This window comes from Opisthocomus hoazin, chromosome 7 (assembly GCF_030867145.1).
Source record: "Opisthocomus hoazin isolate bOpiHoa1 chromosome 7, bOpiHoa1.hap1, whole genome shotgun sequence".
NCBI lineage: Eukaryota > Metazoa > Chordata > Aves > Opisthocomiformes > Opisthocomidae > Opisthocomus > Opisthocomus hoazin.
This window is the reverse complement of record NC_134420.1, coordinates 64,057,831-64,083,360: the sequence shown is the minus strand read 5'-3', so window position 1 is coordinate 64,083,360 and position 25,530 is coordinate 64,057,831. Positions and strand designations below refer to the sequence as shown.

The following is a 25,530-nucleotide window of genomic DNA, read 5'->3' as shown; positions in this document are numbered from 1 at the left end:
CCAGCCCAGCCTCTCCCCGCATGCGCACTCACCTCTTGTCTAGGCTGTACTGGGGCAGCGCTGCCGACCGTTGCCCTGATCTATCCGCCCCCATTATGATGCATCCCCTATGATGTCGCGGGCACCTGTCTGCATCACAACCACGCCCGCCGGCCTGCGGCCCCAACCCGGCTCAGTGACCCACACCTGCCCTGGTGTACTGGGTAAGGCTGGGCTAGACTTCATTTTTCTCACAGGAGCTTGCGCGATGCTTCGTTCTGGATCTATTACCACCTGCCTGCCACTGGTTTATCTCAACGTCCTGAGTTGGAAGGGACCCATGAGCATCATCGAGTCCGACCCCTGAAGCCACACTGCGCAACCTTAAGGATAAATCATAGAATCATTAAGGTTCGGAAAGACCTTTCAGATCATCACGTCCAACCATTAACGCAACACTGCCAAGTCCACCACTAAACCATGACCCTGAGCGCCGCGCCTACGTATATTTTAAACACCTCCAGGGATGGTGCCTCAACCGCTTCCCTGGGCAGCCTGTTCCAATGTTTGACAACCGTTCTGGGGAAGACATTTTTCCTAAAAGCCAAGCTAACCCTGCCTTGGTGCAACCTGAGGCCATTTCCTCTATTCCTATCATTTGTTACCTGGGAAAACCGACCAACACCCACCTCTCTACAACCTGCTGCCCAGGTGCAGTCTCCGTCGCAAGCCTCCTTAGCCACCTCGCACTCTCTCTCGGGCTCCCTTTCTCTCTTCAGCCACCTCACACTGCTAAGAAGACTGATGTCCGCTTACTCAGTGCACACAAATGTGTCTGAGTCGCCGTGCTGCACCGCCAAGATCAGCTCAATGGAGCAGGATCCGTTGAAGATGTTGGTGACCTTGATCTTGCAGAAGTGTGTGGAGGCCAGCACCGTTAACTTGTATGCGTCCCGCTCAGCCACAGCAATGCAGGCTGCTGTCATCAGCTCCTGGAGCCATAAGGTGGTATTCTGCACATCAAGGTACGGGCCGATGCAGAGGGTTTGTAGGAGCCTGGCTTCATGAGTGCTCGCCAACAGGTCCCCAGAGTGGTGGAGGAAGCAGAGCATGTCCCCCGGCTGCCAATCCTCTGTGCACGTGCACTCCAGCTGCACACTCAGGCGGGAGTTCCTCACTGGCATCTCACCTTTGGTGACCAGCTCCAGGTGGAAGGAGCACCTGGGTGATGGCTCCAGGGGCACAAGCAGGCGATAGACAAACTGGTCTTGTCCACGGGCACCCACGCCTTCTTGGAAGCAGCCCAAACCTACAGGTGCCTGAAGCCATGGCATGAAGTTGTTGTTGTATAAGATTTGGCAGACAAGAGAAGGTCGTTCACCAGCTCTTCTACCGCCTCGCATTCTTTTTGCCTGTTAGGCAGCGGCCATGATGTGTACTCGTCCGCAAATCTGTCCATGTGTAATGGGTCTTCCCCATCTTCCTCCTCCTCAAGACTTCTGGAGATGTCACGCTTTCTACTGCTTCCTGGCTTACAGCACCTTTTCCTGAGCCACCAGCAAAGCCCAAAGAGCAGCAGCTGCAGCAGGACTCCAGCAATGGCCCAGAACTGCCACTGCAGCAAGGCAGCAAGGAGCAGGCCTCCCCAGGCACAGCTGCTCTGCTCCGGGCTCTTCTGCATCTGCCTCCTGTGCTCCAGGCCTGGCAGCAGCCGAGTCATCACCCGGCTCACGTACTCCGCAAGCTGCTGCATGTGCTCGCGTGTGGCCTCATCCAGCTCCTCACCAAGCAACTGCACCTGCTGGATGATGCTTTGCAGAAGCAGAGAGAGGAATCGCATGGCAGCCATGGTCTGTAGGAGGAGAGAGAGAAGAGGTTCATTGGGACTGTGAGGAAGGGAGAGGGGCCGGGAGCCACAGGGAGCTGGGGACAGGTAGGAGAGGATCTGATGCAGTTGGGAGGCAGCAAATCCTGCGTCCAGACCCGCTGCTGCCAGCGCTGTGCTCTGCCCAAGGCGCTCCCGCCAGTGGCTCAAACCTCAACGCAGGCTGAGAATCCAGCCGCGGGGCCCCGAGTTCCTGAGCGCATCACAACCACGCCCGCCAGCCTGCGGCCCCAACCCGGCTCAGTGACCCACACCTGCCCTGGTGTACTGGGTAAGGCTGGGCTAGACTTCATTTTCCTCACAGGAGCTTGCGCGATGCTTCTTTCTGGATCTACTACCACCTGCCTGCCACTGGTTTATCTCAACATCCTGAGTTGGAAGGGACCCATGAGCATCATCGAGTCCAACCGCTGACGCCACACTGCGCAAACTTAAAGATAAACCATGGATCCATTGAGGTTCGAAAAGACCTTTCAGATCATCACGTCCAACCGTTAACATAACACTGCCAAGTCCACCACTAAACCATCAACCTGAGCGCCACGCCTATGTATATTTTAAACACCTCCAGGGATGGTGCCTCATCCGCTTCCCTGGGCAGCCTGTTCCAATGTTTGACAACCCTTTTGGGGAAGACATCTTTCCTAAAAGCCAAGCTAAACATGCCTTGGTGCAACCTGAGGCCGTTTGCGTTCTTCTTATCTTTTGTGACCTGCTACTAGTGAGGTGCTTCGATCTGCCCCATGATGTGCAGTGTACACTGGAGCACATCTGAAATGCCTCTGTGTTAATGTGTGCAGCACCTGCGCCGTCTCGGTGGGGGCAGTTGATGGAGATCCGTGTAGCAGCAAAGACACAAGGGCCATTGATACATTGACACATCAATACATCGGTACGTTGTGGATCCGGAGACAGCTGGCGAGAGAGCCAATTGGAGAAGGTGAACTAGGAAGGGTGTTCATCTAGGTAGTTCTTCAGCTAGGAAGAATGAACGGCGGCACGCGGGAAGGAACCATGAGAAGGATGACTACTCTGAAACGACCGCAACCCCCATTCCCCACTGCCTGTGCTGCTTGGGAGGAGGAGGTGGAGGAGTTGGGAGTGAAGCAGTCAAGTTGTGCCTGGGAGGAAGGGGTGCGTCTTTGGGGGAAGGTGTTTTTCGTTTTGACTTTGCTACACACCATCCTACTCTATTTCTGGATGGCGACAAATAAAACTAATTTTCCCCAAGCTGAGTCTGTTTTCCCTGTGATGGTAATAGGTGAGCAATCTCCCCGTCTTTATCTCAACCCACAAGCTTTTTTGTTTCGTTTTCTCCTCCTGTGGCAGCACACCACAATAAGTTACGGCAGTCACAAAGCAAGCAAAAGAAAGCAGAAGCAGCAGCAGAAGCACTTTAATGGTTAATCATAACATTTTTATATCCCCTTGTCCCCCACCCCCAGAGTCTCCTTGGTGAGGGTCTTTGGGCATGTAGCTCCTTTGTTTTTCTGACTGGTCATCATGTGCCCGTTCACACGACCTACACGCTTATCAAAGAGTTGGATTTTCCCATCCTGTTTCTTCGTTCCCTTCCTCCTGTTTTTCAGCCACAGGTGCACAAAATAATTAGCTCCTAGCTATGACTCTGTTTCATCAAGAGGGTCAAGACCGCCCACAGCCCAGCCGATTCCCACATCCTCCCATCCTGCTGAGGAGGGGGAAGGAGAGAGCAGCTCGGTGGGCACGTGGCAGCCAGCCATGGTGAACCCAGCACATCAGCAGAGGTTCCTCACCTGCCACCCGCCTCTCTGCAGCCTGCTGTAAGCTATGCGCCTTCTTTGCACCCTGCTATGCTCACACCATAAGACTGCGAATGGCTGGCGCATCCAGACCCCGTTCGCTCTTGGCTCAGCATATTTACAGGCAGCTTTCAAACAAAGAAAGATTTATTGGCATCTTGGCCTAGGCTAAAGGTCCCACAGGGAATGGAGTCTTGTGAAGAGGTGGGGTGGGCGCTGCCCAGGTGCAGTCTCCGTCGCAAGCCTCCTTGGCCAGCTCGCACTCTCTCTCTGGCTCCCTTTCTCTCTTCGGCCACCTCACACTGCTGAGAAGACTGATGTCCGCTTACTCAATGCGCACAAATGTGTCTGAGTGCTGCACCGCCAAGATCAGCTCAATGGAGCAGGATCTGTTGAAGATGTTGGAGACCTTGATCTTGCAGCCGTGTGTGGAGGGCAGCACCGTAAACTTGTATGCGTCCCGCTCAGCCACAGCAATGCAGGCTGCTGTCATCAGCTCCTGGAGCCATAAGGCGGTTTTCTGTACATCGAGGTACGGGCCGGTGCAGAGGGTTTGTAGGAGCCTTGCTTCATGAGTGCTCGCCAACAGGTCCTCAGAGTGGTGGAGGAAGCAGAGCATGTCCCCCGGCTGCCAATCCTCTGTGCACGTGCACTCCAGCTGCACACGCAGGCGGGAGTTCCTCACTGGCATCTCACCTTCGGTGCCCAGCTCCAGGTGGAAGGAGTGCCCGGTTGGTGGCTCCAGGGGCACAAGCAGGCGATAGACAAACTGGTCTTCTCCACTGGCACACACGTCTTCTCGGAAGCCGCCAAAACCTACAGGTACCTGCAGCCACGGCATGAAGTTGTTATTTAAGATTTGGCAGACAAGAAGAAGGCTGTTCACCAGCTCTTCCACCTCCTCACATTCTTTTTCCCTGTTAGGCAGCGGCCATGATGTGTACTCGTCCGCAAATCTGTCCATATGTAATGGGTCTTCCTCATCTTCCTCCTCCTCAAGACTTCTGGAGATGTCATGCTTTCTACTGCTTCCTGGCTTACAGCACCTTTTCCTGAGCCACCAGCAAAGCCCAAAGATCAGCAGCTGCAGCAGGACTCCAGCAATGGCCCAGAACTGCCACTGCAGCAAGGCAGCAAGGAGCAGGCCTCCCCAGGCACAGCTGCTCTGCTCCAGGCTCTTCTGTATCTGCCTCCTGTGCTCCAGGCCTGGCAGCAGCCGAGTCATCTCCCGGCTCACGTACTCCGCAAGCTGCTGCATGTGCTCGCGTGTGGCCTCATACAGCTCCTTACCAAGCAACTGCACCTGCTGGATGATGCTTTGCAGAAGCAGGGAGAGGAATCGCATGGCAGCCATGCTCTGTAGGAGGAGAGAGAGAGAAGGGGTTCAGTGGGGCTGTGAGGGAGGGAGAGGGGCCGGGAGCCGCAGGGAGCTGAGGACAGGTAGGAGAGGAGCTGATGCAGCTGGGAGGCAGCAAGGCCTGCGTCCAGCCCTGCTGCTGCCAGCGCTGTGCCCTGCCCAAGGCGCTCCCGCCAGTGGATTGGCCCTCGATGCAGGCTGAGAACCCAGCCACGGGGACCAGCGTTCCTGCCCCAGCCCTCGCCCAGCCCAGCCTCTCCCCGCATGCGCACTCACCTCTTGTCTAGGCTGTACTGGGGCAGCGCTGCCGACCGTTGCCCTGATCTATCCGCCCCCATTATGATGCATCCCCTATGATGTCGCGGGCACCTGTCTGCATCACAACCACGCCCGCCGGCCTGCGGCCCCAACCCGGCTCAGTGACCCACACCTGCCCTGGTGTACTGGGTAAGGCTGGGCTAGACTTCATTTTTCTCACAGGAGCTTGCGCGATGCTTCGTTCTGGATCTATTACCACCTGCCTGCCACTGGTTTATCTCAACGTCCTGAGTTGGAAGGGACCCATGAGCATCATCGAGTCCGACCCCTGAAGCCACACTGCGCAACCTTAAGGATAAATCATAGAATCATTAAGGTTCGGAAAGACCTTTCAGATCATCACGTCCAACCATTAACGCAACACTGCCAAGTCCACCACTAAACCATGACCCTGAGCGCCACGCCTACGTATATTTTAAACACCTCCAGGGATGGTGCCTCAACCGCTTCCCTGGGCAGCCTGTTCCAATGTTTGACAACCGTTCTGGGGAAGACATTTTTCCTAAAAGCCAAGCTAACCCTGCCTTGGTGCAACCTGAGGCCATTTCCTCTATTCCTATCATTTGTTACCTGGGAAAACCGACCAACACCCACCTCGCTACAACCTGCTGCCCAGGTGCAGTCTCCGTCGCAAGCCTCCTTAGCCACCTCGCACTCTCTCTCGGGCTCCCTTTCTCTCTTCAGCCACCTCACACTGCTAAGAAGACTGATGTCCGCTTACTCAGTGCACACAAATGTGTCTGAGTCGCCGTGCTGCACCGCCAAGATCAGCTCAATGGAGCAGGATCCGTTGAAGATGTTGGTGACCTTGATCTTGCAGAAGTGTGTGGAGGCCAGCACCGTTAACTTGTATGTGTCCCGCTCAGCCACAGCAATGCAGGCTGCTGTCATCAGCTCCTGGAGCCATAAGGTGGTATTCTGCACATCAAGGTACGGGCCGATGCAGAGGGTTTGTAGGAGCCTGGCTTCATGAGTGCTTGCCAACAGGTCCCCAGAGTGGTGGAGGAAGCAGAGCATGTCCCCCGGCTGCCAATCCTCTGTGCACGTGCACTCCAGCTGCACACGCAGGCGGGAGTTCCTCACTGGCATCTCACCTTTGGTGACCAGCTCCAGGTGGAAGGAGCACCTGGGTGATGGCTCCAGGGGCACAAGCAGGCGATAGACAAACTGGTCTTGTCCACGGGCACCCACGCCTTCTCGGAAGCAGCCCAAACCTACAGGTGCCTGAAGCCATGGCATGAAGTTGTTGTTGTATAAGATTTGGCAGACAAGAGAAGGTCGTTCACCAGCTCTTCTACCGCCTCACATTCTTTTTGCCTGTTAGGCAGCGGCCATGATGTGTACTCGTCCGCAAATCTGTCCATGTATAATGGGTCTTCCCCATCTTCCTCCTCCTCAAGACTTCTGGAGATGTCACGATTTCTACTGCTTCCTGGCTTACAGCACCTTTTCCTGAGCCACCAGCAAAGCCCAAAGAGCAGCAGCAGCAGCAGGACTCCAGCAATGGCCCAGAACTGCCACTGCAGCAAGGCAGCAAGGAGCAGGCCTCCCCAGGCACAGCTGCTCTGCTCCGGGCTCTTCTGCATCTGCCTCCTGTGCTCCAGGCCTGGCAGCAGCCGAGTCATCTCCCGGCTCATGTACTATGCAAGATGCTACCTGCGCTCGCGTGTGGCCTCATCCTGCTCCTCACCAAGCATCTGCGGCTGCTGGATGATGCTTTGCAGAAGCAGAGAGAGGAATCGCATGGCAGCCATGGTCTGTAGGAGGAGAGAGAGAAGAGGTTCATTGGGACTGTGAGGAAGGGAGAGGGGCCGGGAGCCACAGGGAGCTGGGGACAGGTAGGAGAGGATCTGATGCAGTTGGGAGGCAGCAAATCCTGCGTCCAGACCCGCTGCTGCCAGCGCTGTGCTCTGCCCAAGGCGCTTCCGCCAGTGGCTCAAACCTCAACGCAGGCTGAGAATCCAGCCGCGGGGCCCCGAGTTCCTGAGCGCATCACAACCACGCCCGCCAGCCTGCAGCCCCAACCCGGCTCAGTGACCCACACCTGCCCTGGTGTACTGGGTAAGGCTGGGCTAGACTTCATTTTCCTCACAGGAGCTTGCGCGATGCTTCTTTCTGGATCTACTACCACCTGCCTGCCACTGGTTTATCTCAACATCCTGAGTTGGAAGGGACCCATGAGCATCATCGAGTCCAACCGCTGACGCCACACTGCGCAAACTTAAAGATAAACCATGGATCCATTGAGGTTCGAAAAGACCTTTCAGATCATCACGTCCAACCGTTAACATAACACTGCCAAGTCCACCACTAAACCATCAACCTGAGCGCCACGCCTATGTATATTTTAAACACCTCCAGGGATGGTGCCTCATCTGCTTCCCTGGGCAGCCTGTTCCAATGTTTGACAACCCTTTTGGGGAAGACATCTTTCCTAAAAGCCAAGCTAAACATGCCTTGGTGCAACCTGAGGCCGTTTGCGTTCTTCTTATCTTTTGTGACCTGCTACTAGTGAGGTGCTTCGATCTGCCCCATGATGTGCAGTGTACACTGGAGCACATCTGAAATGCCTCTGTGTTAATGTGTGCAGCACCTGCGCCGTCTCGGTGGGGGCAGTTGATGGAGATCCGTGTAGCAGCAAAGACACAAGGGCCATTGATACATTGACACATCAATACATCGGTACGTTGTGGATCCGGAGACAGCTGGCGAGAGAGCCAATTGGAGAAGGTGAACTAGGAAGGGTGTTCATCTAGGTAGTTCTTCAGCTAGGAAGAATGAACGGCGGCACGCGGGAAGGAACCATGAGAAGGATGACTACTCTGAAACGACCGCAACCCCCATTCCCCACTGCCTGTGCTGCTTGGGAGGAGGAGGTGGAGGAGTTGGGAGTGAAGCAGTCAAGTTGTCCCTGGGAGGAAGGGGTGTGTCTTTGGGGAAGGTGTTTTTCGTTTTGACTTTGCTACACACCATCCTACTCTGTTTCTGGATGGCGACAAATAAAACTAATTTTCCCCAAGCTGAGTCTGTTTTCCCTGTGATGGTAATAGGTGAGCAATCTCCCCGTCCTTATCTCAACCCACAAGCTTTTTTGTTTCGTTTTCTCCTCCTGTGGCAGCACGCCACAATAAGTTACGGCAGTCACAAAGCAAGCAAAAGAAAGCAGAAGCAGCAGCAGAAGCACTTTAATGGTTAATCATAACATTTTTATATCCCCTTGTCCCCCACCCCCAGAGTCTCCTTGGTGAGGGTCTTTGGGCATGTAGCTCCTTTGTTTTTCTGACTAGTCATCATGTGCCCGTTCACACGACCTACATGCTTATCAAAGAGTTGGATTTTCCCATCCTGTTTCTTCGTTCCTTTCCTCCTGTTTTTCAGCCACAGGTGCACAAAATAATTAGCTCCTAGCTATGACTCTGTTTCATCAAGAGGGTCAAGACTGCCCACAGCCCAGCCGATTCCCACATCCTCCCATCCTGCTGAGGAGGGGGAAGGAGAGAGCAGCTCGGTGGGCACCTGGCAGCCAGCCATGGTGAACCCAGCACATCAGCAGAGGTTCCTCACCTGCCACCCGCCTCTCTGCATCCTGCTGTAAGCTATGTGCCTTCTTTGCACCCTGCTATGCTCACACCCCAAGACTACGAATGGCTGGCGCATCCACCCCCGCTCGTTCTTGGCTCAGCATATTTACAGGCAGCTTTCAAACAAAGAAAGTTTTATTGTCATCTTGGCCCAGGCTAAAGGTCCCAGAAGGAATGGAGTCTTGTGAAGAGGTGGGGTGGGCGCTGCCCAGGTGCAGTCTCCGTCGCAAGCCTCCTTGGCCAGCTCGCACTCTCTCTCTGGCTCCCTTTCTCTCTTCGGCCACCTCACACTGCTGAGAAGACTGATGTCCGCTTACTCAATGCGCACAAATGTGTCTGAGTGCTGCACGGCCAAGATCAGCTCAATGGAGCAGGATCTGTTGAAGATGTTGGAGACCTTGATCTTGCAGCCGTGTGTGGAGGGCAGCACCGTAAACTTGTATGTGTCCCGCTCAGCCACAGCAATGCAGGCTGCTGTCATCAGCTCCTGGAGCCATAAGGCGGTTTTCTGTACATCGAGGTACGGGCCGGTGCAGAGGGTTTGTAGGAGCCTTGCTTCATGAGTGCTCGCCAACAGGTCCCCAGAGTGGTGGAGGAAGCAGAGCATGTCCCCCGGCTGCCAATCCTCTGTGCACGTGCACTCCAGCTGCACACGCAGGCGGGAGTTCCTCACTGGCATCTCACCTTCGGTGCCCAGCTCCAGGTGGAAGGAGTGCCCGGTTGGTGGCTCCAGGGGCACAAGCAGGCGATAGACAAACTGGTCTTCTCCACTGGCACACATGTCTTCTCGGAAGCCGCCAAAACCTACAGGTACCTGCAGCCACGGCATGAAGTTGTTATTTAAGATTTGGCAGACAAGAAGAAGGCTGTTCACCAGCTCTTCCACCGCCTCGCATTCTTTTTGCCTGTTAGGCAGCGGCCATGATGTGTACTCGTCCGCAAATCTGTCCATGTGTAATGGGTCTTCCCCATCTTCCTCCTCCTCAAGACTTCTGGAGATGTCACGCTTTCTACTGCTTCCTGGCTTACAGCACCTTTTCCTGAGCCACCAGCAAAGCCCAAAGAGCAGCAGCTGCAGCAGGACTCCAGCAATGGCCCAGAACTGCCACTGCAGCAAGGCAGCAAGGAGCAGGCCTCCCCAGGCACAGCTGCTCTGCTCCGGGCTCTTCTGCATCTGCCTCCTGTGCTCCAGGCCTGGCAGCAGCCGAGTCATCACCCGGCTCACGTACTCCGCAAGCTGCTGCATGTGCTCGCGTGTGGCCTCATCCAGCTCCTCACCAAGCAACTGCTCCTGCTGGATGATGCTTTGCAGAAGCAGAGAGAGGAATCGCATGGCAGCCATGGTCTGTAGGAGGAGAGAGAGAAGAGGTTCATTGGGACTGTGAGGAAGGGAGAGGGGCCGGGAGCCACAGGGAGCTGGGGACAGGTAGGAGAGGATCTGATGCAGTTGGGAGGCAGCAAATCCTGCGTCCAGACCCGCTGCTGCCAGCGCTGTGCTCTGCCCAAGGCGCTTCCGCCAGTGGCTCAAACCTCAACGCAGGCTGAGAATCCAGCCGCGGGGCCCCGAGTTCCTGAGCGCATCACAACCACGCCCGCCAGCCTGCAGCCCCAACCCGGCTCAGTGACCCACACCTGCCCTTGTGTACTGGGTAAGGCTGGGCTAGACTTCATTTTCCTCACAGGAGCTTGCGCGATGCTTCTTTCTGGATCTACTACCACCTGCCTGCCACTGGTTTATCTCAACATCCTGAGTTGGAAGGGACCCATGAGCATCATCGAGTCCAACCGCTGACGCCACACTGCGCAAACTTAAAGATAAACCATGGATCCATTGAGGTTCGAAAAGACCTTTCAGATCATCACGTCCAACCGTTAACATAACACTGCCAAGTCCACCACTAAACCATCAACCTGAGCGCCACGCCTATGTATATTTTAAACACCTCCAGGGATGGTGCCTCATCTGCTTCCCTGGGCAGCCTGTTCCAATGTTTGACAACCCTTTTGGGGAAGACATCTTTCCTAAAAGCCAAGCTAAACATGCCTTGGTGCAACCTGAGGCCGTTTGCGTTCTTCTTATCTTTTGTGACCTGCTACTAGTGAGGTGCTTCGATCTGCCCCATGATGTGCAGTGTACACTGGAGCACATCTGAAATGCCTCTGTGTTAATGTGTGCAGCACCTGCGCCGTCTCGGTGGGGGCAGTTGATGGAGATCCGTGTAGCAGCAAAGACACAAGGGCCATTGATACATTGACACATCAATACATCGGTACGTTGTGGATCCGGAGACAGCTGGCGAGAGAGCCAATTGGAGAAGGTGAACTAGGAAGGGTGTTCATCTAGGTAGTTCTTCAGCTAGGAAGAATGAACGGCGGCACGCGGGAAGGAACCATGAGAAGGATGACTACTCTGAAACGACCGCAACCCCCATTCCCCACTGCCTGTGCTGCTTGGGAGGAGGAGGTGGAGGAGTTGGGAGTGAAGCAGTCAAGTTGTCCCTGGGAGGAAGGGGTGTGTCTTTGGGGAAGGTGTTTTTCGTTTTGACTTTGCTACACACCATCCTACTCTGTTTCTGGATGGCGACAAATAAAACTAATTTTCCCCAAGCTGAGTCTGTTTTCCCTGTGATGGTAATAGGTGAGCAATCTCCCCGTCCTTATCTCAACCCACAAGCTTTTTTGTTTCGTTTTCTCCTCCTGTGGCAGCACGCCACAATAAGTTACGGCAGTCACAAAGCAAGCAAAAGAAAGCAGAAGCAGCAGCAGAAGCACTTTAATGGTTAATCATAACATTTTTATATCCCCTTGTCCCCCACCCCCAGAGTCTCCTTGGTGAGGGTCTTTGGGCATGTAGCTCCTTTGTTTTTCTGACTAGTCATCATGTGCCCGTTCACACGACCTACATGCTTATCAAAGAGTTGGATTTTCCCATCCTGTTTCTTCGTTCCTTTCCTCCTGTTTTTCAGCCACAGGTGCACAAAATAATTAGCTCCTAGCTATGACTCTGTTTCATCAAGAGGGTCAAGACTGCCCACAGCCCAGCCGATTCCCACATCCTCCCATCCTGCTGAGGAGGGGGAAGGAGAGAGCAGCTCGGTGGGCACCTGGCAGCCAGCCATGGTGAACCCAGCACATCAGCAGAGGTTCCTCACCTGCCACCCGCCTCTCTGCATCCTGCTGTAAGCTATGTGCCTTCTTTGCACCCTGCTATGCTCACACCCCAAGACTACGAATGGCTGGCGCATCCACCCCCGCTCGTTCTTGGCTCAGCATATTTACAGGCAGCTTTCAAACAAAGAAAGTTTTATTGTCATCTTGGCCCAGGCTAAAGGTCCCAGAAGGAATGGAGTCTTGTGAAGAGGTGGGGTGGGCGCTGCCCAGGTGCAGTCTCCGTCGCAAGCCTCCTTGGCCAGCTCGCACTCTCTCTCTGGCTCCCTTTCTCTCTTCGGCCACCTCACACTGCTGAGAAGACTGATGTCCGCTTACTCAATGCGCACAAATGTGTCTGAGTGCTGCACGGCCAAGATCAGCTCAATGGAGCAGGATCTGTTGAAGATGTTGGAGACCTTGATCTTGCAGCCGTGTGTGGAGGGCAGCACCGTAAACTTGTATGTGTCCCGCTCAGCCACAGCAATGCAGGCTGCTGTCATCAGCTCCTGGAGCCATAAGGCGGTTTTCTGTACATCGAGGTACGGGCCGGTGCAGAGGGTTTGTAGGAGCCTTGCTTCATGAGTGCTCGCCAACAGGTCCCCAGAGTGGTGGAGGAAGCAGAGCATGTCCCCCGGCTGCCAATCCTCTGTGCACGTGCACTCCAGCTGCACACGCAGGCGGGAGTTCCTCACTGGCATCTCACCTTCGGTGCCCAGCTCCAGGTGGAAGGAGTGCCCGGTTGGTGGCTCCAGGGGCACAAGCAGGCGATAGACAAACTGGTCTTCTCCACTGGCACACATGTCTTCTCGGAAGCCGCCAAAACCTACAGGTACCTGCAGCCACGGCATGAAGTTGTTATTTAAGATTTGGCAGACAAGAAGAAGGCTGTTCACCAGCTCTTCCACCGCCTCGCATTCTTTTTGCCTGTTAGGCAGCGGCCATGATGTGTACTCGTCCGCAAATCTGTCCATGTGTAATGGGTCTTCCCCATCTTCCTCCTCCTCAAGACTTCTGGAGATGTCACGCTTTCTACTGCTTCCTGGCTTACAGCACCTTTTCCTGAGCCACCAGCAAAGCCCAAAGAGCAGCAGCTGCAGCAGGACTCCAGCAATGGCCCAGAACTGCCACTGCAGCAAGGCAGCAAGGAGCAGGCCTCCCCAGGCACAGCTGCTCTGCTCCGGGCTCTTCTGCATCTGCCTCCTGTGCTCCAGGCCTGGCAGCAGCCGAGTCATCACCCGGCTCACGTACTCCGCAAGCTGCTGCATGTGCTCGCGTGTGGCCTCATCCAGCTCCTCACCAAGCAACTGCTCCTGCTGGATGATGCTTTGCAGAAGCAGAGAGAGGAATCGCATGGCAGCCATGGTCTGTAGGAGGAGAGAGAGAAGAGGTTCATTGGGACTGTGAGGAAGGGAGAGGGGCCGGGAGCCACAGGGAGCTGGGGACAGGTAGGAGAGGATCTGATGCAGTTGGGAGGCAGCAAATCCTGCGTCCAGACCCGCTGCTGCCAGCGCTGTGCTCTGCCCAAGGCGCTTCCGCCAGTGGCTCAAACCTCAACGCAGGCTGAGAATCCAGCCGCGGGGCCCCGAGTTCCTGAGCGCATCACAACCATGCCCGCCAGCCTGCAGCCCCAACCCGGCTCAGTGACCCACACCTGCCCTTGTGTACTGGGTAAGGCTGGGCTAGACTTCATTTTCCTCACAGGAGCTTGCGCGATGCTTCTTTCTGGATCTACTACCACCTGCCTGCCACTGGTTTATCTCAACATCCTGAGTTGGAAGGGACCCATGAGCATCATCGAGTCCAACCGCTGACGCCACACTGCGCAAACTTAAAGATAAACCATGGATCCATTGAGGTTCGAAAAGACCTTTCAGATCATCACGTCCAACCGTTAACATAACACTGCCAAGTCCACCACTAAACCATCAACCTGAGCGCCACGCCTATGTATATTTTAAACACCTCCAGGGATGGTGCCTCATCCGCTTCCCTGGGCAGCCTGTTCCAATGTTTGACAACCCTTTTGGGGAAGACATCTTTCCTAAAAGCCAAGCTAAACATGCCTTGGTGCAACCTGAGGCCGTTTGCGTTCTTCTTATCTTTTGTGACCTGCTACTAGTGAGGTGCTTCGATCTGCCCCATGATGTGCAGTGTACACTGGAGCACATCTGAAATGCCTCTGTGTTAATGTGTGCAGCACCTGCGCCGTCTCGGTGGGGGCAGTTGATGGAGATCCGTGTAGCAGCAAAGACACAAGGGCCATTGATACATTGACACATCAATACATCGGTACGTTGTGGATCCGGAGACAGCTGGCGAGAGAGCCAATTGGAGAAGGTGAACTAGGAAGGGTGTTCATCTAGGTAGTTCTTCAGCTAGGAAGAATGAACGGCGGCACGCGGGAAGGAACCATGAGAAGGATGACTACTCTGAAACGACCGCAACCCCCATTCCCCACTGCCTGTGCTGCTTGGGAGGAGGAGGTGGAGGAGTTGGGAGTGAAGCAGTCAAGTTGTCCCTGGGAGGAAGGGGTGTGTCTTTGGGGAAGGTGTTTTTCGTTTTGACTTTGCTACACACCATCCTACTCTGTTTCTGGATGGCGACAAATAAAACTAATTTTCCCCAAGCTGAGTCTGTTTTACCTGTGATGGTAATAGGTGAGCAATCTCCCCGTCCTTATCTCAACCCACAAGCTTTTTTGTTTCGTTTTCTCCTCCTGTGGCAGCACGCCACAATAAGTTACGGCAGTCACAAAGCAAGCAAAAGAAAGCAGAAGCAGCAGCAGAAGCACTTTAATGGTTAATCATAACATTTTTATATCCCCTTGTCCCCCACCCCCAGAGTCTCCTTGGTGAGGGTCTTTGGGCATGTAGCTCCTTTGTTTTTCTGACTGGTCATCATGTGCCCGTTCACACGACCTACACGCTTATCAAAGAGTTGGATTTTCCCATCCTGTTTCTTCGTTCCCTTCCTCCTGTTTTTCAGCCACAGGTGCACAAAATAATTAGCTCCTAGCTATGACTCTGTTTCATCAAGAGGGTCAAGACCGCCCACAGCCCAGCCGATTCCCACATCCTCCCATCCTGCTGAGGAGGGTGAAGGAGAGAGCAGCTCGGTGGGCACGTGGCAGCCAGCCATGGTGAACCCAGCACATCAGCAGAGGTTCCTCACCTGCCACCCGCCTCTCTGCAGCCTGCTGTAACCTATGCGCCTTCTTTGCACCCTGCTATGCTCACACCATAAGACTGCGAATGGCTGGCGCATCCAGACCCCGTTCGCTCTTGGCTCAGCATATTTACAGGCAGCTTTCAAACAAAGAAAGATTTATTGGCATCTTGGCCCAGGCTAAAGGTCCCACAGGGAATGGAGTCTTGTGAAGAGGTGGGGTGGGCGCTGCCCAGGTGCAGTCTCCGTCGCAAGCCTCCTTGGCCAGCTCGCACTCTCTCTCGGGCTCCCTTTCTCTCTTCAGCCACCTCACACTGCTGAGAAGACTGATGTCCACTTACTCAATGCGCACAAATGTGTCTGAGTGCTGCACCGCCAAGATCAGCTCAATGGAGCAGGATCTGTTGAAGATGTTGGAGACCTTGATCTTGCAGCCATGTGTGGAGGGCAGCACCATAAACTTGTATGTGTCCCGCTCAGCCACAGCAATGCAGGCTGCTGTCATCAGCTCCTGGAGCCATAAGGCGGTTTTCTGTACATCGAGGTACGGGCCGGTGCAGAGGGTTTGTAGGAGCCTGGCTTCATGAGTGCTCGCCAACAGGTCCTCAGAGTGGTGGAGGAAGCAGAGCATGTCCCCCGGCTGCCAATCCTCTGTGCACGTGCACTCCAGCTGCACACGCAGGTGGGAGTTCCTCACTGGCATCTCACCTTCGGTGCCCAGCTCCAGGTGGAAGGAGTGCCCGGTTGGTGGCTCCAGGGGCACAAGCAGGCGATAGACAAACTGGTCTTCTCCACTGGCACACATGTCTTCTCGGAAGCCGCCAAAACCTACAGGTACCTGCAGCCACGGCATGAAGTTGTTATTTAAGATTTGGCAGACAAGAAGAAGGCTGTTCACCAGCTCTTCCACCTCCTCACATTCTTTTTGCCTGTTAGGCAGCGGCCATGATGTGTACTCGTCCGCAAATCTGTCCATGTGTAATGGGTCTTCCCCATCTTCCTCCTCCTCAAGACTTCTGGAGATGTCACGCTTTCTACTGCTTCCTGGCTTACAGCACCTTTTCCTGAGCCACCAGCAAAGCCCAAAGATCAGCAGCTGCAGCAGGACTCCAGCAATGGCCCAGAACTGCCACTGCAGCAAGGCAGCAAGGAGCAGGCCTCCCCAGGCACAGCTGCTCTGCTCCGGGCTCTTCTGTATCTGCCTCCTGTGCTCCAGGCCTGGCAGCAGCCGAGTCATCTCCCGGCTCACGTACTCCGCAAGCTGCTGCATGTGCTCGCGTGTGGCCTCATACAGCTCCTTACCAAGCAACTGCACCTGCTGGATGATGCTTTGCAGAAGCAGGGAGAGGAATCGCATGGCAGCCATGCTCTGTAGGAGGAGAGAGAGAGAAGGGGTTCAGTGGGGCTGTGAGGGAGGGAGAGGGGCCGGGAGCCGCAGGGAGCTGAGGACAGGTAGGAGAGGAGCTGATGCAGCTGGGAGGCAGCAAGGCCTGCGTCCAGCCCTGCTGCTGCCAGCGCTGTGCCCTGCCCAAGGCGCTCCCGCCAGTGGATTGGCCCTCGATGCAGGCTGAGAACCCAGCCACGGGGACCAGCGTTCCTGCCCCAGCCCTCGCCCAGCCCAGCCTCTCCCCGCATGCGCACTCACCTCTTGTCTAGGCTGTACTGGGGCAGCGCTGCCGACCGTTGCCCTGATCTATCCGCCCCCATTATGATGCATCCCCTATGATGTCGCGGGCACCTGTCTGCATCACAACCACGCCCGCTGGCCTGCGGCCCCAACCCGGCTCAGTGACCCACACCTGCCCTGGTGTACTGGGTAAGGCTGGGCTAGACTTCATTTTCCTCACAGGAGCTTGCGCAATGCTTCGTTCTGGATCTATTACCACCTGCCTGCCACTGGTTTATCTCAACGTCCTGAGTTGGAAGGGACCCATGAGCATCATCGAGTCCGACCCCTGAAGCCACACTGCGCAACCTTAAGGATAAATCATAGAATCATTAAGGTTCGGAAAGACCTTTCAGATCATCACGTCCAACCATTAACGCAACACTGCCAAGTCCACCACTAAACCATGACCCTGAGCGCCACGCCTACGTATATTTTAAACACCTCCAGGGATGGTGCCTCAACCGCTTCCCTGGGCAGCCTGTTCCAATGTTTGACAACCGTTCTGGGGAAGACATTTTTCCTAAAAGCCAAGCTAACCCTGCCTTGGTGCAACCTGAGGCCATTTCCTCTATTCCTATCATTTTTTACCTGGGAAAACCGACCAACACCCACCTCGCTACAACCTGCTGCCCAGGTGCAGTCTCCGTCGCAAGCCTCCTTAGCCACCTCGCACTCTCTCTCGGGCTCCCTTTCTCTCTTCAGCCACCTCACACTGCTAAGAAGACTGATGTCCGCTTACTCAGTGCACACAAATGTGTCTGAGTCGCCGTGCTGCACCGCCAAGATCAGCTCAATGGAGCAGGATCCGTTGAAGATGTTGGTGACCTTGATCTTGCAGAAGTGTGTGGAGGCCAGCACCGTTAACTTGTATGTGTCCCGCTCAGCCACAGCAATGCAGGCTGCTGTCATCAGCTCCTGGAGCCATAAGGTGGTATTCTGCACATCAAGGTACGGGCCGATGCAGAGGGTTTGTAGGAGCCTGGCTTCATGAGTGCTCGCCAACAGGTCCCCAGAGTGGTGGAGGAAGCAGAGCATGTCCCCCGGCGGCCGATCCTCTTTGCACATGCACTCCAGCTGCACACTCAGGCGGGAGTTCCTCACTGGCATCTCACCTTTGGTGACCAGCTCCAGGTGGAAGGAGCACCTGGGTGATGGCTCCAGGGGCACAAGCAGACGATAGACAAACTGGTCTTGTCCACGGGCACCCACGCCTTCTTGGAAGCAGCCCAAACCTACAGGTGCCTGAAGCCATGGCATGAAGTTGTTGTTGTATAAGATTTGGCAGACAAGAGAAGGTCGTTCACCAGCTCTTCTACCGCCTCGCATTCTTTTTGCCTGTTAGGCAGCGGCCATGATGTGTACTCGTCCGCAAATCTGTCCATGTGTAATGGGTCTTCCCCATCTTCCTCCTCCTCAAGACTTCTGGAGATGTCACGATTTCTACTGCTTCCTGGCTTACAGCACCTTTTCCTGAGCCACCAGCAAAGCCCAAAGAGCAGCAGCAGCAGCAGGACTCCAGCAATGGCCCAGAACTGCCACTGCAGCAAGGCAGCAAGGAGCAGGCCTCCCCAGGCACAGCTGCTCTGCTCCGGGCTCTTCTGCATCTGCCTCCTGTGCTCCAGGCCTGGCAGCAGCCGAGTCATCTCCCGGCTCATGTACTATGCAAGATGCTACCTGCGCTCGCGTGTGGCCTCATCCAGCTCCTCACCAAGCATCTGCGGCTGCTGGATGATGCTTTGCAGAAGCAGGGAGAGGAATCGCATGGCAGGCATGGTCTGTAGCAGGAGAGAGAGAAGAGGTTCATTGGGACTGTGAGGAAGGGAGAGGGGCCGGGAGCCACAGGGAGCTGGGGACAGGTAGGAGAGGATCTGATGCAGTTGGGAGGCAGCAAATCCTGCGTCCAGACCCGCTGCTGCCAGCGCTGTGCTCTGCCCAAGGCGCTCCCGCCAGTGGCTCAAACCTCAACGCAGGCTGAGAATCCAGCCGCGGGGCCCCGAGTTCCTGAGCGCATCACAACCACGCCCGCCAGCCTGCGGCCCCAACCCGGCTCAGTGACCCACACCTGCCCTGGTGTACTGGGTAAGGCTGGGCTAGACTTCATTTTCCTCACAGGAGCTTGCGCGATGCTTCTTTCTGGATCTACTACCACCTGCCTGCCACTGGTTTATCTCAACATCCTGAGTTGGAAGGGACCCATGAGCATCATCGAGTCCAACCGCTGACGCCACACTGCGCAAACTTAAAGATAAACCATGGATCCATTGAGGTTCGAAAAGACCTTTCAGATCATCACGTCCAACCGTTAACATAACACTGCCAAGTCCACCACTAAACCATCAACCTGAGCGCCACGCCTATGTATATTTTAAACACCTCCAGGGATGGTGCCTCATCCGCTTCCCTGGGCAGCCTGTTCCAATGTTTGACAACCCTTTTGGGGAAGACATCTTTCCTAAAAGCCAAGCTAAACATGCCTTGGTGCAACCTGAGGCCGTTTGTGTTCTTCTTATCTTTTGTGACCTGCTACTAGTGAGGTGCTTCGATCTGCCCCATGATGTGCAGTGTACACTGGAGCACATCTGAAATGCCTCTGTGTTAACGTGTGCAGCACCTGCGCCGTCTCGGTGGGGGCAGTTGATGGAGATCCGTGTAGCAGCAAAGACACAAGGGTCATTGATACATTGACACATCAATACATCGGTACGTTGTGGATCCTGAGACAGCTGGCGAGAGAGCCAATTGGAGAAGGTGAACTAGGAAGGGTGTTCATCTAGGTAGTTCTTCAGCTAGGAAGAATGAACGGCAGCACGCGGGAAGGAACCATGAGAAGGATGACTACTCTGAAACGACTGCAACCCCCATTCCCCACTGCCTGTGCTGCTTGGGAGGAGGAGGTGGAGGAGTTGGGAGTGAAGCAGTCAAGTTGTGCCTGGGAGGAAGGGGTGTGTCTTTGGGGAAGGTGTTTTTCGTTTTGACTTTGCTACACACCATCCTACTCTGTTTCTGGATGGCGACAAATAAAACTAATTTTCCCCAAGCTGAGTCTGTTTTCCCTGTGATGGTAATAGGTGAGCAATCTCCCCGTCCTTATCTCAACCCACAAGCTTTTTTGTTTCGTTTTCTCCTCCTGTGGCAGCACGCCACAATAAGTTACGGCAGTCACAAAGCAAGCAAAAGAAAGCAGAAGCAGCAGCAGAAGCACTTTAATGGTTAATCATAACATTTTTATATCCCCTTGTCCCCCACCCCCAGAGTCTCCTTGGTGAGGGTCTTTGGGCATGTAGCTCCTTTGTTTTTCTGACTAGTCATCATGTGCCCGTTCACACGACCTACATGCTTATCAAAGAGTCGGATTTTCCCATCCTGTTTCTTCGTTCCTTTCCTCCTGTTTTTCAACCACAGGTGCACAAAATAATTAGCTCCTAGCTATGACTCTGTTTCATCAAGAGGGTCAAGACCGCCCACAGCCCAGCCGATTCCCACATCCTCCCATCCTGCTGAGGAGGGGGAAGGAGAGAGCAGCTCGGTGGGCACGTGGCAGCCAGCCATGGTGAACCCAGCACATCAGCAGAGGTTCCTCACCTGCCACCCGCCTCTCTGCAGCCTGCTGTAACCTATGCGCCTTCTTTGCACCCTGCTATGCTCACACCATAAGACCGCGAATGGCTGGCGCATCCAGACCCCGTTCGCTCTTGGCTCAGCATATTTACAGGCAGCTTTCAAACAAAGAAAGATTTATTGGCATCTTGGCCCAGGCTAAAGGTCCCACAGGGAATGGAGTCTTGTGAAGAGGTGGGGTGGGCGCTGCCCAGGTGCAGTCTCCGTCGCAAGCCTCCTTGGCCAGCTCGCACTCTCTCTCTGGCTCCCTTTCTCTCTTCGGCCACCTCACACTGCTGAGAAGACTGATGTCCACTTACTCGATGCGCACAAATGTGTCTGAGTTGCCGTGCTGCACCGCCAAGATCAGCTCAATGGAGCAGGATCTGTTGAAGATGTTGGAGACCTTGATCTTGCAGCCGTGTGTGGAGGGCAGCACCGTAAACTTGTATGTGTCCCGCTCAGCCACAGCAATGCAGGCTGCTGTCATCAGCTCCTGGAGCCATAAGGCGGTTTTCTGTACATCGAGGTACGGGCCGGTGCAGAGGGTTTGTAGGAGCCTTGCTTCATGAGTGCTCGCCAACAGGTCCTCAGAGTGGTGGAGGAAGCAGAGCATGTCCCCCGGCTGCCAATCCTCTGTGCACGTGCACTCCAGCTGCACACGCAGGCGGGAGTTCCTCACTGGCATCTCACCTTCGGTGCCCAGCTCCAGGTGGAAGGAGTGCCCGGTTGGTGGCTCCAGGGGCACAAGCAGGCGATAGACAAACTGGTCTTCTCCACTGGCACACACGTCTTCTCGGAAGCCGCCAAAACCTACAGGTACCTGCAGCCACGGCATGAAGTTGTTATTTAAGATTTGGCAGACAAGAAGAAGGCTGTTCACCAGCTCTTCCACCTCCTCGCATTCTTTTTCCCTGTTAGGCAGCGGCCATGATGTGTACTCGTCCGCAAATCTGTCCATGTGTAATGGGTCTTCCCCATCTTCCTCCTCCTCAAGACTTCTGGAGATGTCACGCTTTCTACTGCTTCCTGGCTTACAGCACCTTTTCCTGAGCCACCAGCAAAGCCCAAAGATCAGCAGCTGCAGCAGGACTCCAGCAATGGCCCAGAACTGCCACTGCAGCAAGGCAGCAAGGAGCAGGCCTCCCCAGGCACAGCTCCTCTGCTCCGGGCTCTTCTGTATCTGCCTCCTGTGCTCCAGGCCTGGCAGCAGCCGAGTCATCTCCCGGCTCACGTACTCCGCAAGCTGCTGCATGTGCTCGCGTGTGGCCTCATACAGCTCCTTACCAAGCAACTGCACCTGCTGGATGATGCTTTGCAGAAGCAGGGAGAGGAATCGCATGGCAGCCATGCTCTGTAGGAGGAGAGAGAGAGAAGGGGTTCAGTGGGGCTGTGAGGGAGGGAGAGGGGCCGGGAGCCGCAGGGAGCTGAGGACAGGTAGGAGAGGAGCTGATGCAGCTGGGAGGCAGCAAGGCCTGCGTCCAGCCCTGCTGCTGCCAGCGCTGTGCCCTGCCCAAGGCGCTCCCGCCAGTGGATTGGCCCTCGATGCAGGCTGAGAACCCAGCCACGGGGACCAGCGTTCCTGCCCCAGCCCTCGCCCAGCCCAGCCTCTCCCCGCATGCGCACTCACCTCTTGTCTAGGCTGTACTGGGGCAGCGCTGCCGACCGTTGCCCTGATCTATCCGCCCCCATTATGATGCATCCCCTATGATGTCGCGGGCACCTGTCTGCATCACAACCACGCCCGCTGGCCTGCGGCCCCAACCCGGCTCAGTGACCCACACCTGCCCTGGTGTACTGGGTAAGGCTGGGCTAGACTTCATTTTCCTCACAGGAGCTTGCGCAATGCTTCGTTCTGGATCTATTACCACCTGCCTGCCACTGGTTTATCTCAACGTCCTGAGTTGGAAGGGACCCATGAGCATCATCGAGTCCGACCCCTGAAGCCACACTGCGCAAACTTAAGGATAAATCATAGAATCATTAAGGTTCGGAAAGACCTTTCAGATCATCACGTCCAACCATTAACGCAACACTGCCAAGTCCACCACTAAACCATGACCCTGAGCGCCGCGCCTACGTATATTTTAAACACCTCCAGGGATGGTGCCTCAACCGCTTCCCTGGGCAGCCTGTTCCAATGTTTGACAACCGTTCTGGGGAAGACATTTTTCCTAAAAGCCAAGCTAACCCTGCCTTGGTGCAACCTGAGGCCATTTCCTCTATTCCTATCATTTGTTACCTGGGAAAACCGACCAACACCCACCTCGCTACAACCTGCTGCCCAGGTGCAGTCTCCGTCGCAAGCCTCCTTAGCCACCTCGCACTCTCTCTCGGGCTCCCTTTCTCTCTTCAGCCACCTCACACTGCTAAGAAGACTGATGTCCGCTTACTCAGTGCACACAAATGTGTCTGAGTCGCCGTGCTGCACCGCCAAGATCAGCTCAATGGAGCAGGATCCGTTGAAGATGTTGGTGACCTTGATCTTGCAGAAGTGTGTGGAGGCCAGCACCGTTAACTTGTATGTGTCCCGCTCAGCCACAGCAATGCAGGCTGCTGTCATCAGCTCCTGGAGCCATAAGGTGGTATTCTGCACATCAAGGTACGGGCCGATGCAGAGGGTTTGTAGGAGCCTGGCTTCATGAGTGCTCGCCAACAGGTCCCCAGAGTGGTGGAGGAAGCAGAGCATGTCCCCCGGCGGCCGATCCTCTTTGCACATGCACTCCAGCTGCACACTCAGGCGGGAGTTCCTCACTGGCATCTCACCTTTGGTGACCAGCTCCAGGTGGAAGGAGCACCTGGGTGATGGCTCCAGGGGCACAAGCAGACGATAGACAAACTGGTCTTGTCCACGGGCACCCACGCCTTCTTGGAAGCAGCCCAAACCTACAGGTGCCTGAAGCCATGGCATGAAGTTGTTGTTGTATAAGATTTGGCAGACAAGAGAAGGTCGTTCACCAGCTCTTCTACCGCCTCGCATTCTTTTTGCCTGTTAGGCAGCGGCCATGATGTGTACTCGTCCGCAAATCTGTCCATGTGTAATGGGTCTTCCCCATCTTCCTCCTCCTCAAGACTTCTGGAGATGTCACGATTTCTACTGCTTCCTGGCTTACAGCACCTTTTCCTGAGCCACCAGCAAAGCCCAAAGAGCAGCAGCAGCAGCAGGACTCCAGCAATGGCCCAGAACTGCCACTGCAGCAAGGCAGCAAGGAGCAGGCCTCCCCAGGCACAGCTGCTCTGCTCCAGGCTCTTCTGCATCTGCCTCCTGTGCTCCAGGCCTGGCAGCAGCCGAGTCATCTCCCGGCTCATGTACTATGCAAGATGCTACCTGCGCTCGCGTGTGGCCTCATCCAGCTCCTCACCAAGCATCTGCGGCTGCTGGATGATGCTTTGCAGAAGCAGGGAGAGGAATCGCATGGCAGGCATGGTCTGTAGCAGGAGAGAGAGAAGAGGTTCATTGGGACTGTGAGGAAGGGAGAGGGGCCGGGAGCCACAGGGAGCTGGGGACAGGTAGGAGAGGATCTGATGCAGTTGGGAGGCAGCAAATCCTGCGTCCAGACCCGCTGCTGCCAGCGCTGTGCTCTGCCCAAGGCGCTCCCGCCAGTGGCTCAAACCTCAACGCAGGCTGAGAATCCAGCCGCGGGGCCCCGAGTTCCTGAGCGCATCACAACCACGCCCGCCAGCCTGCGGCCCCAACCCGGCTCAGTGACCCACACCTGCCCTGGTGTACTGGGTAAGGCTGGGCTAGACTTCATTTTCCTCACAGGAGCTTGCGCGATGCTTCTTTCTGGATCTACTACCACCTGCCTGCCACTGGTTTATCTCAACATCCTGAGTTGGAAGGGACCCATGAGCATCATCGAGTCCAACCGCTGACGCCACACTGCGCAAACTTAAAGATAAACCATGGATCCATTGAGGTTCGAAAAGACCTTTCAGATCATCACGTCCAACCGTTAACATAACACTGCCAAGTCCACCACTAAACCATCAACCTGAGCGCCACGCCTATGTATATTTTAAACACCTCCAGGGATGGTGCCTCATCCGCTTCCCTGGGCAGCCTGTTCCAATGTTTGACAACCCTTTTGGGGAAGACATCTTTCCTAAAAGCCAAGCTAAACATGCCTTGGTGCAACCTGAGGCCGTTTGTGTTCTTCTTATCTTTTGTGACCTGCTACTAGTGAGGTGCTTCGATCTGCCCCATGATGTGCAGTGTACACTGGAGCACATCTGAAATGCCTCTGTGTTAACGTGTGCAGCACCTGCGCCGTCTCGGTGGGGGCAGTTGATGGAGATCCGTGTAGCAGCAAAGACACAAGGGTCATTGATACATTGACACATCAATACATCGGTACGTTGTGGATCCTGAGACAGCTGGCGAGAGAGCCAATTGGAGAAGGTGAACTAGGAAGGGTGTTCATCTAGGTAGTTCTTCAGCTAGGAAGAATGAACGGCAGCACGCGGGAAGGAACCATGAGAAGGATGACTACTCTGAAACGACTGCAACCCCCATTCCCCACTGCCTGTGCTGCTTGGGAGGAGGAGGTGGAGGAGTTGGGAGTGAAGCAGTCAAGTTGTGCCTGGGAGGAAGGGGTGTGTCTTTGGGGAAGGTGTTTTTCGTTTTGACTTTGCTACACACCATCCTACTCTGTTTCTGGATGGCGACAAATAAAACTAATTTTCCCCAAGCTGAGTCTGTTTTCCCTGTGATGGTAATAGGTGAGCAATCTCCCCGTCCTTATCTCAACCCACAAGCTTTTTTGTTTCGTTTTCTCCTCCTGTGGCAGCACGCCACAATAAGTTACGGCAGTCACAAAGCAAGCAAAAGAAAGCAGAAGCAGCAGCAGAAGCACTTTAATGGTTAATCATAACATTTTTATATCCCCTTGTCCCCCACCCCCAGAGTCTCCTTGGTGAGGGTCTTTGGGCATGTAGCTCCTTTGTTTTTCTGACTAGTCATCATGTGCCCGTTCACACGACCTACATGCTTATCAAAGAGTCGGATTTTCCCATCCTGTTTCTTCGTTCCTTTCCTCCTGTTTTTC

At 55.0% G+C, this 25,530-nt stretch overlaps 2 protein-coding genes across 2 annotated transcripts in view; both read right to left on the bottom strand.

The window, feature by feature from the left end:
- Positions 1 to 791: 791 nt before the first annotated feature.
- LOC142362047 (uncharacterized) lies at positions 792 to 20,247 on the bottom strand. Its single transcript, XM_075427157.1, has 6 exons — positions 20,219 to 20,247; positions 18,122 to 18,220; positions 13,300 to 13,374; positions 10,118 to 10,205; positions 4,115 to 5,002; positions 792 to 968 (listed from the first exon to the last, which is right to left on the bottom strand). The coding sequence occupies exons 1-6, from the start codon at positions 20,245 to 20,247 to the stop codon at positions 792 to 794; spliced, it is 1,356 nt and encodes a 451-aa protein (XP_075283272.1).
- A 60-nt stretch (positions 20,248 to 20,307) lies between these two features.
- The window catches only part of LOC142362046 (inositol 1,4,5-trisphosphate receptor-interacting protein-like 1), a 73,138-nt gene continuing 67,915 nt past the window's right edge, over positions 20,308 to 25,530 (bottom strand). The window contains exon 2 of the mRNA XM_075427156.1: positions 20,308 to 20,319. Coding sequence (XP_075283271.1) covers positions 20,308 to 20,319 — 12 coding nt within the window. The remainder of the gene's footprint in view (positions 20,320 to 25,530) is intronic.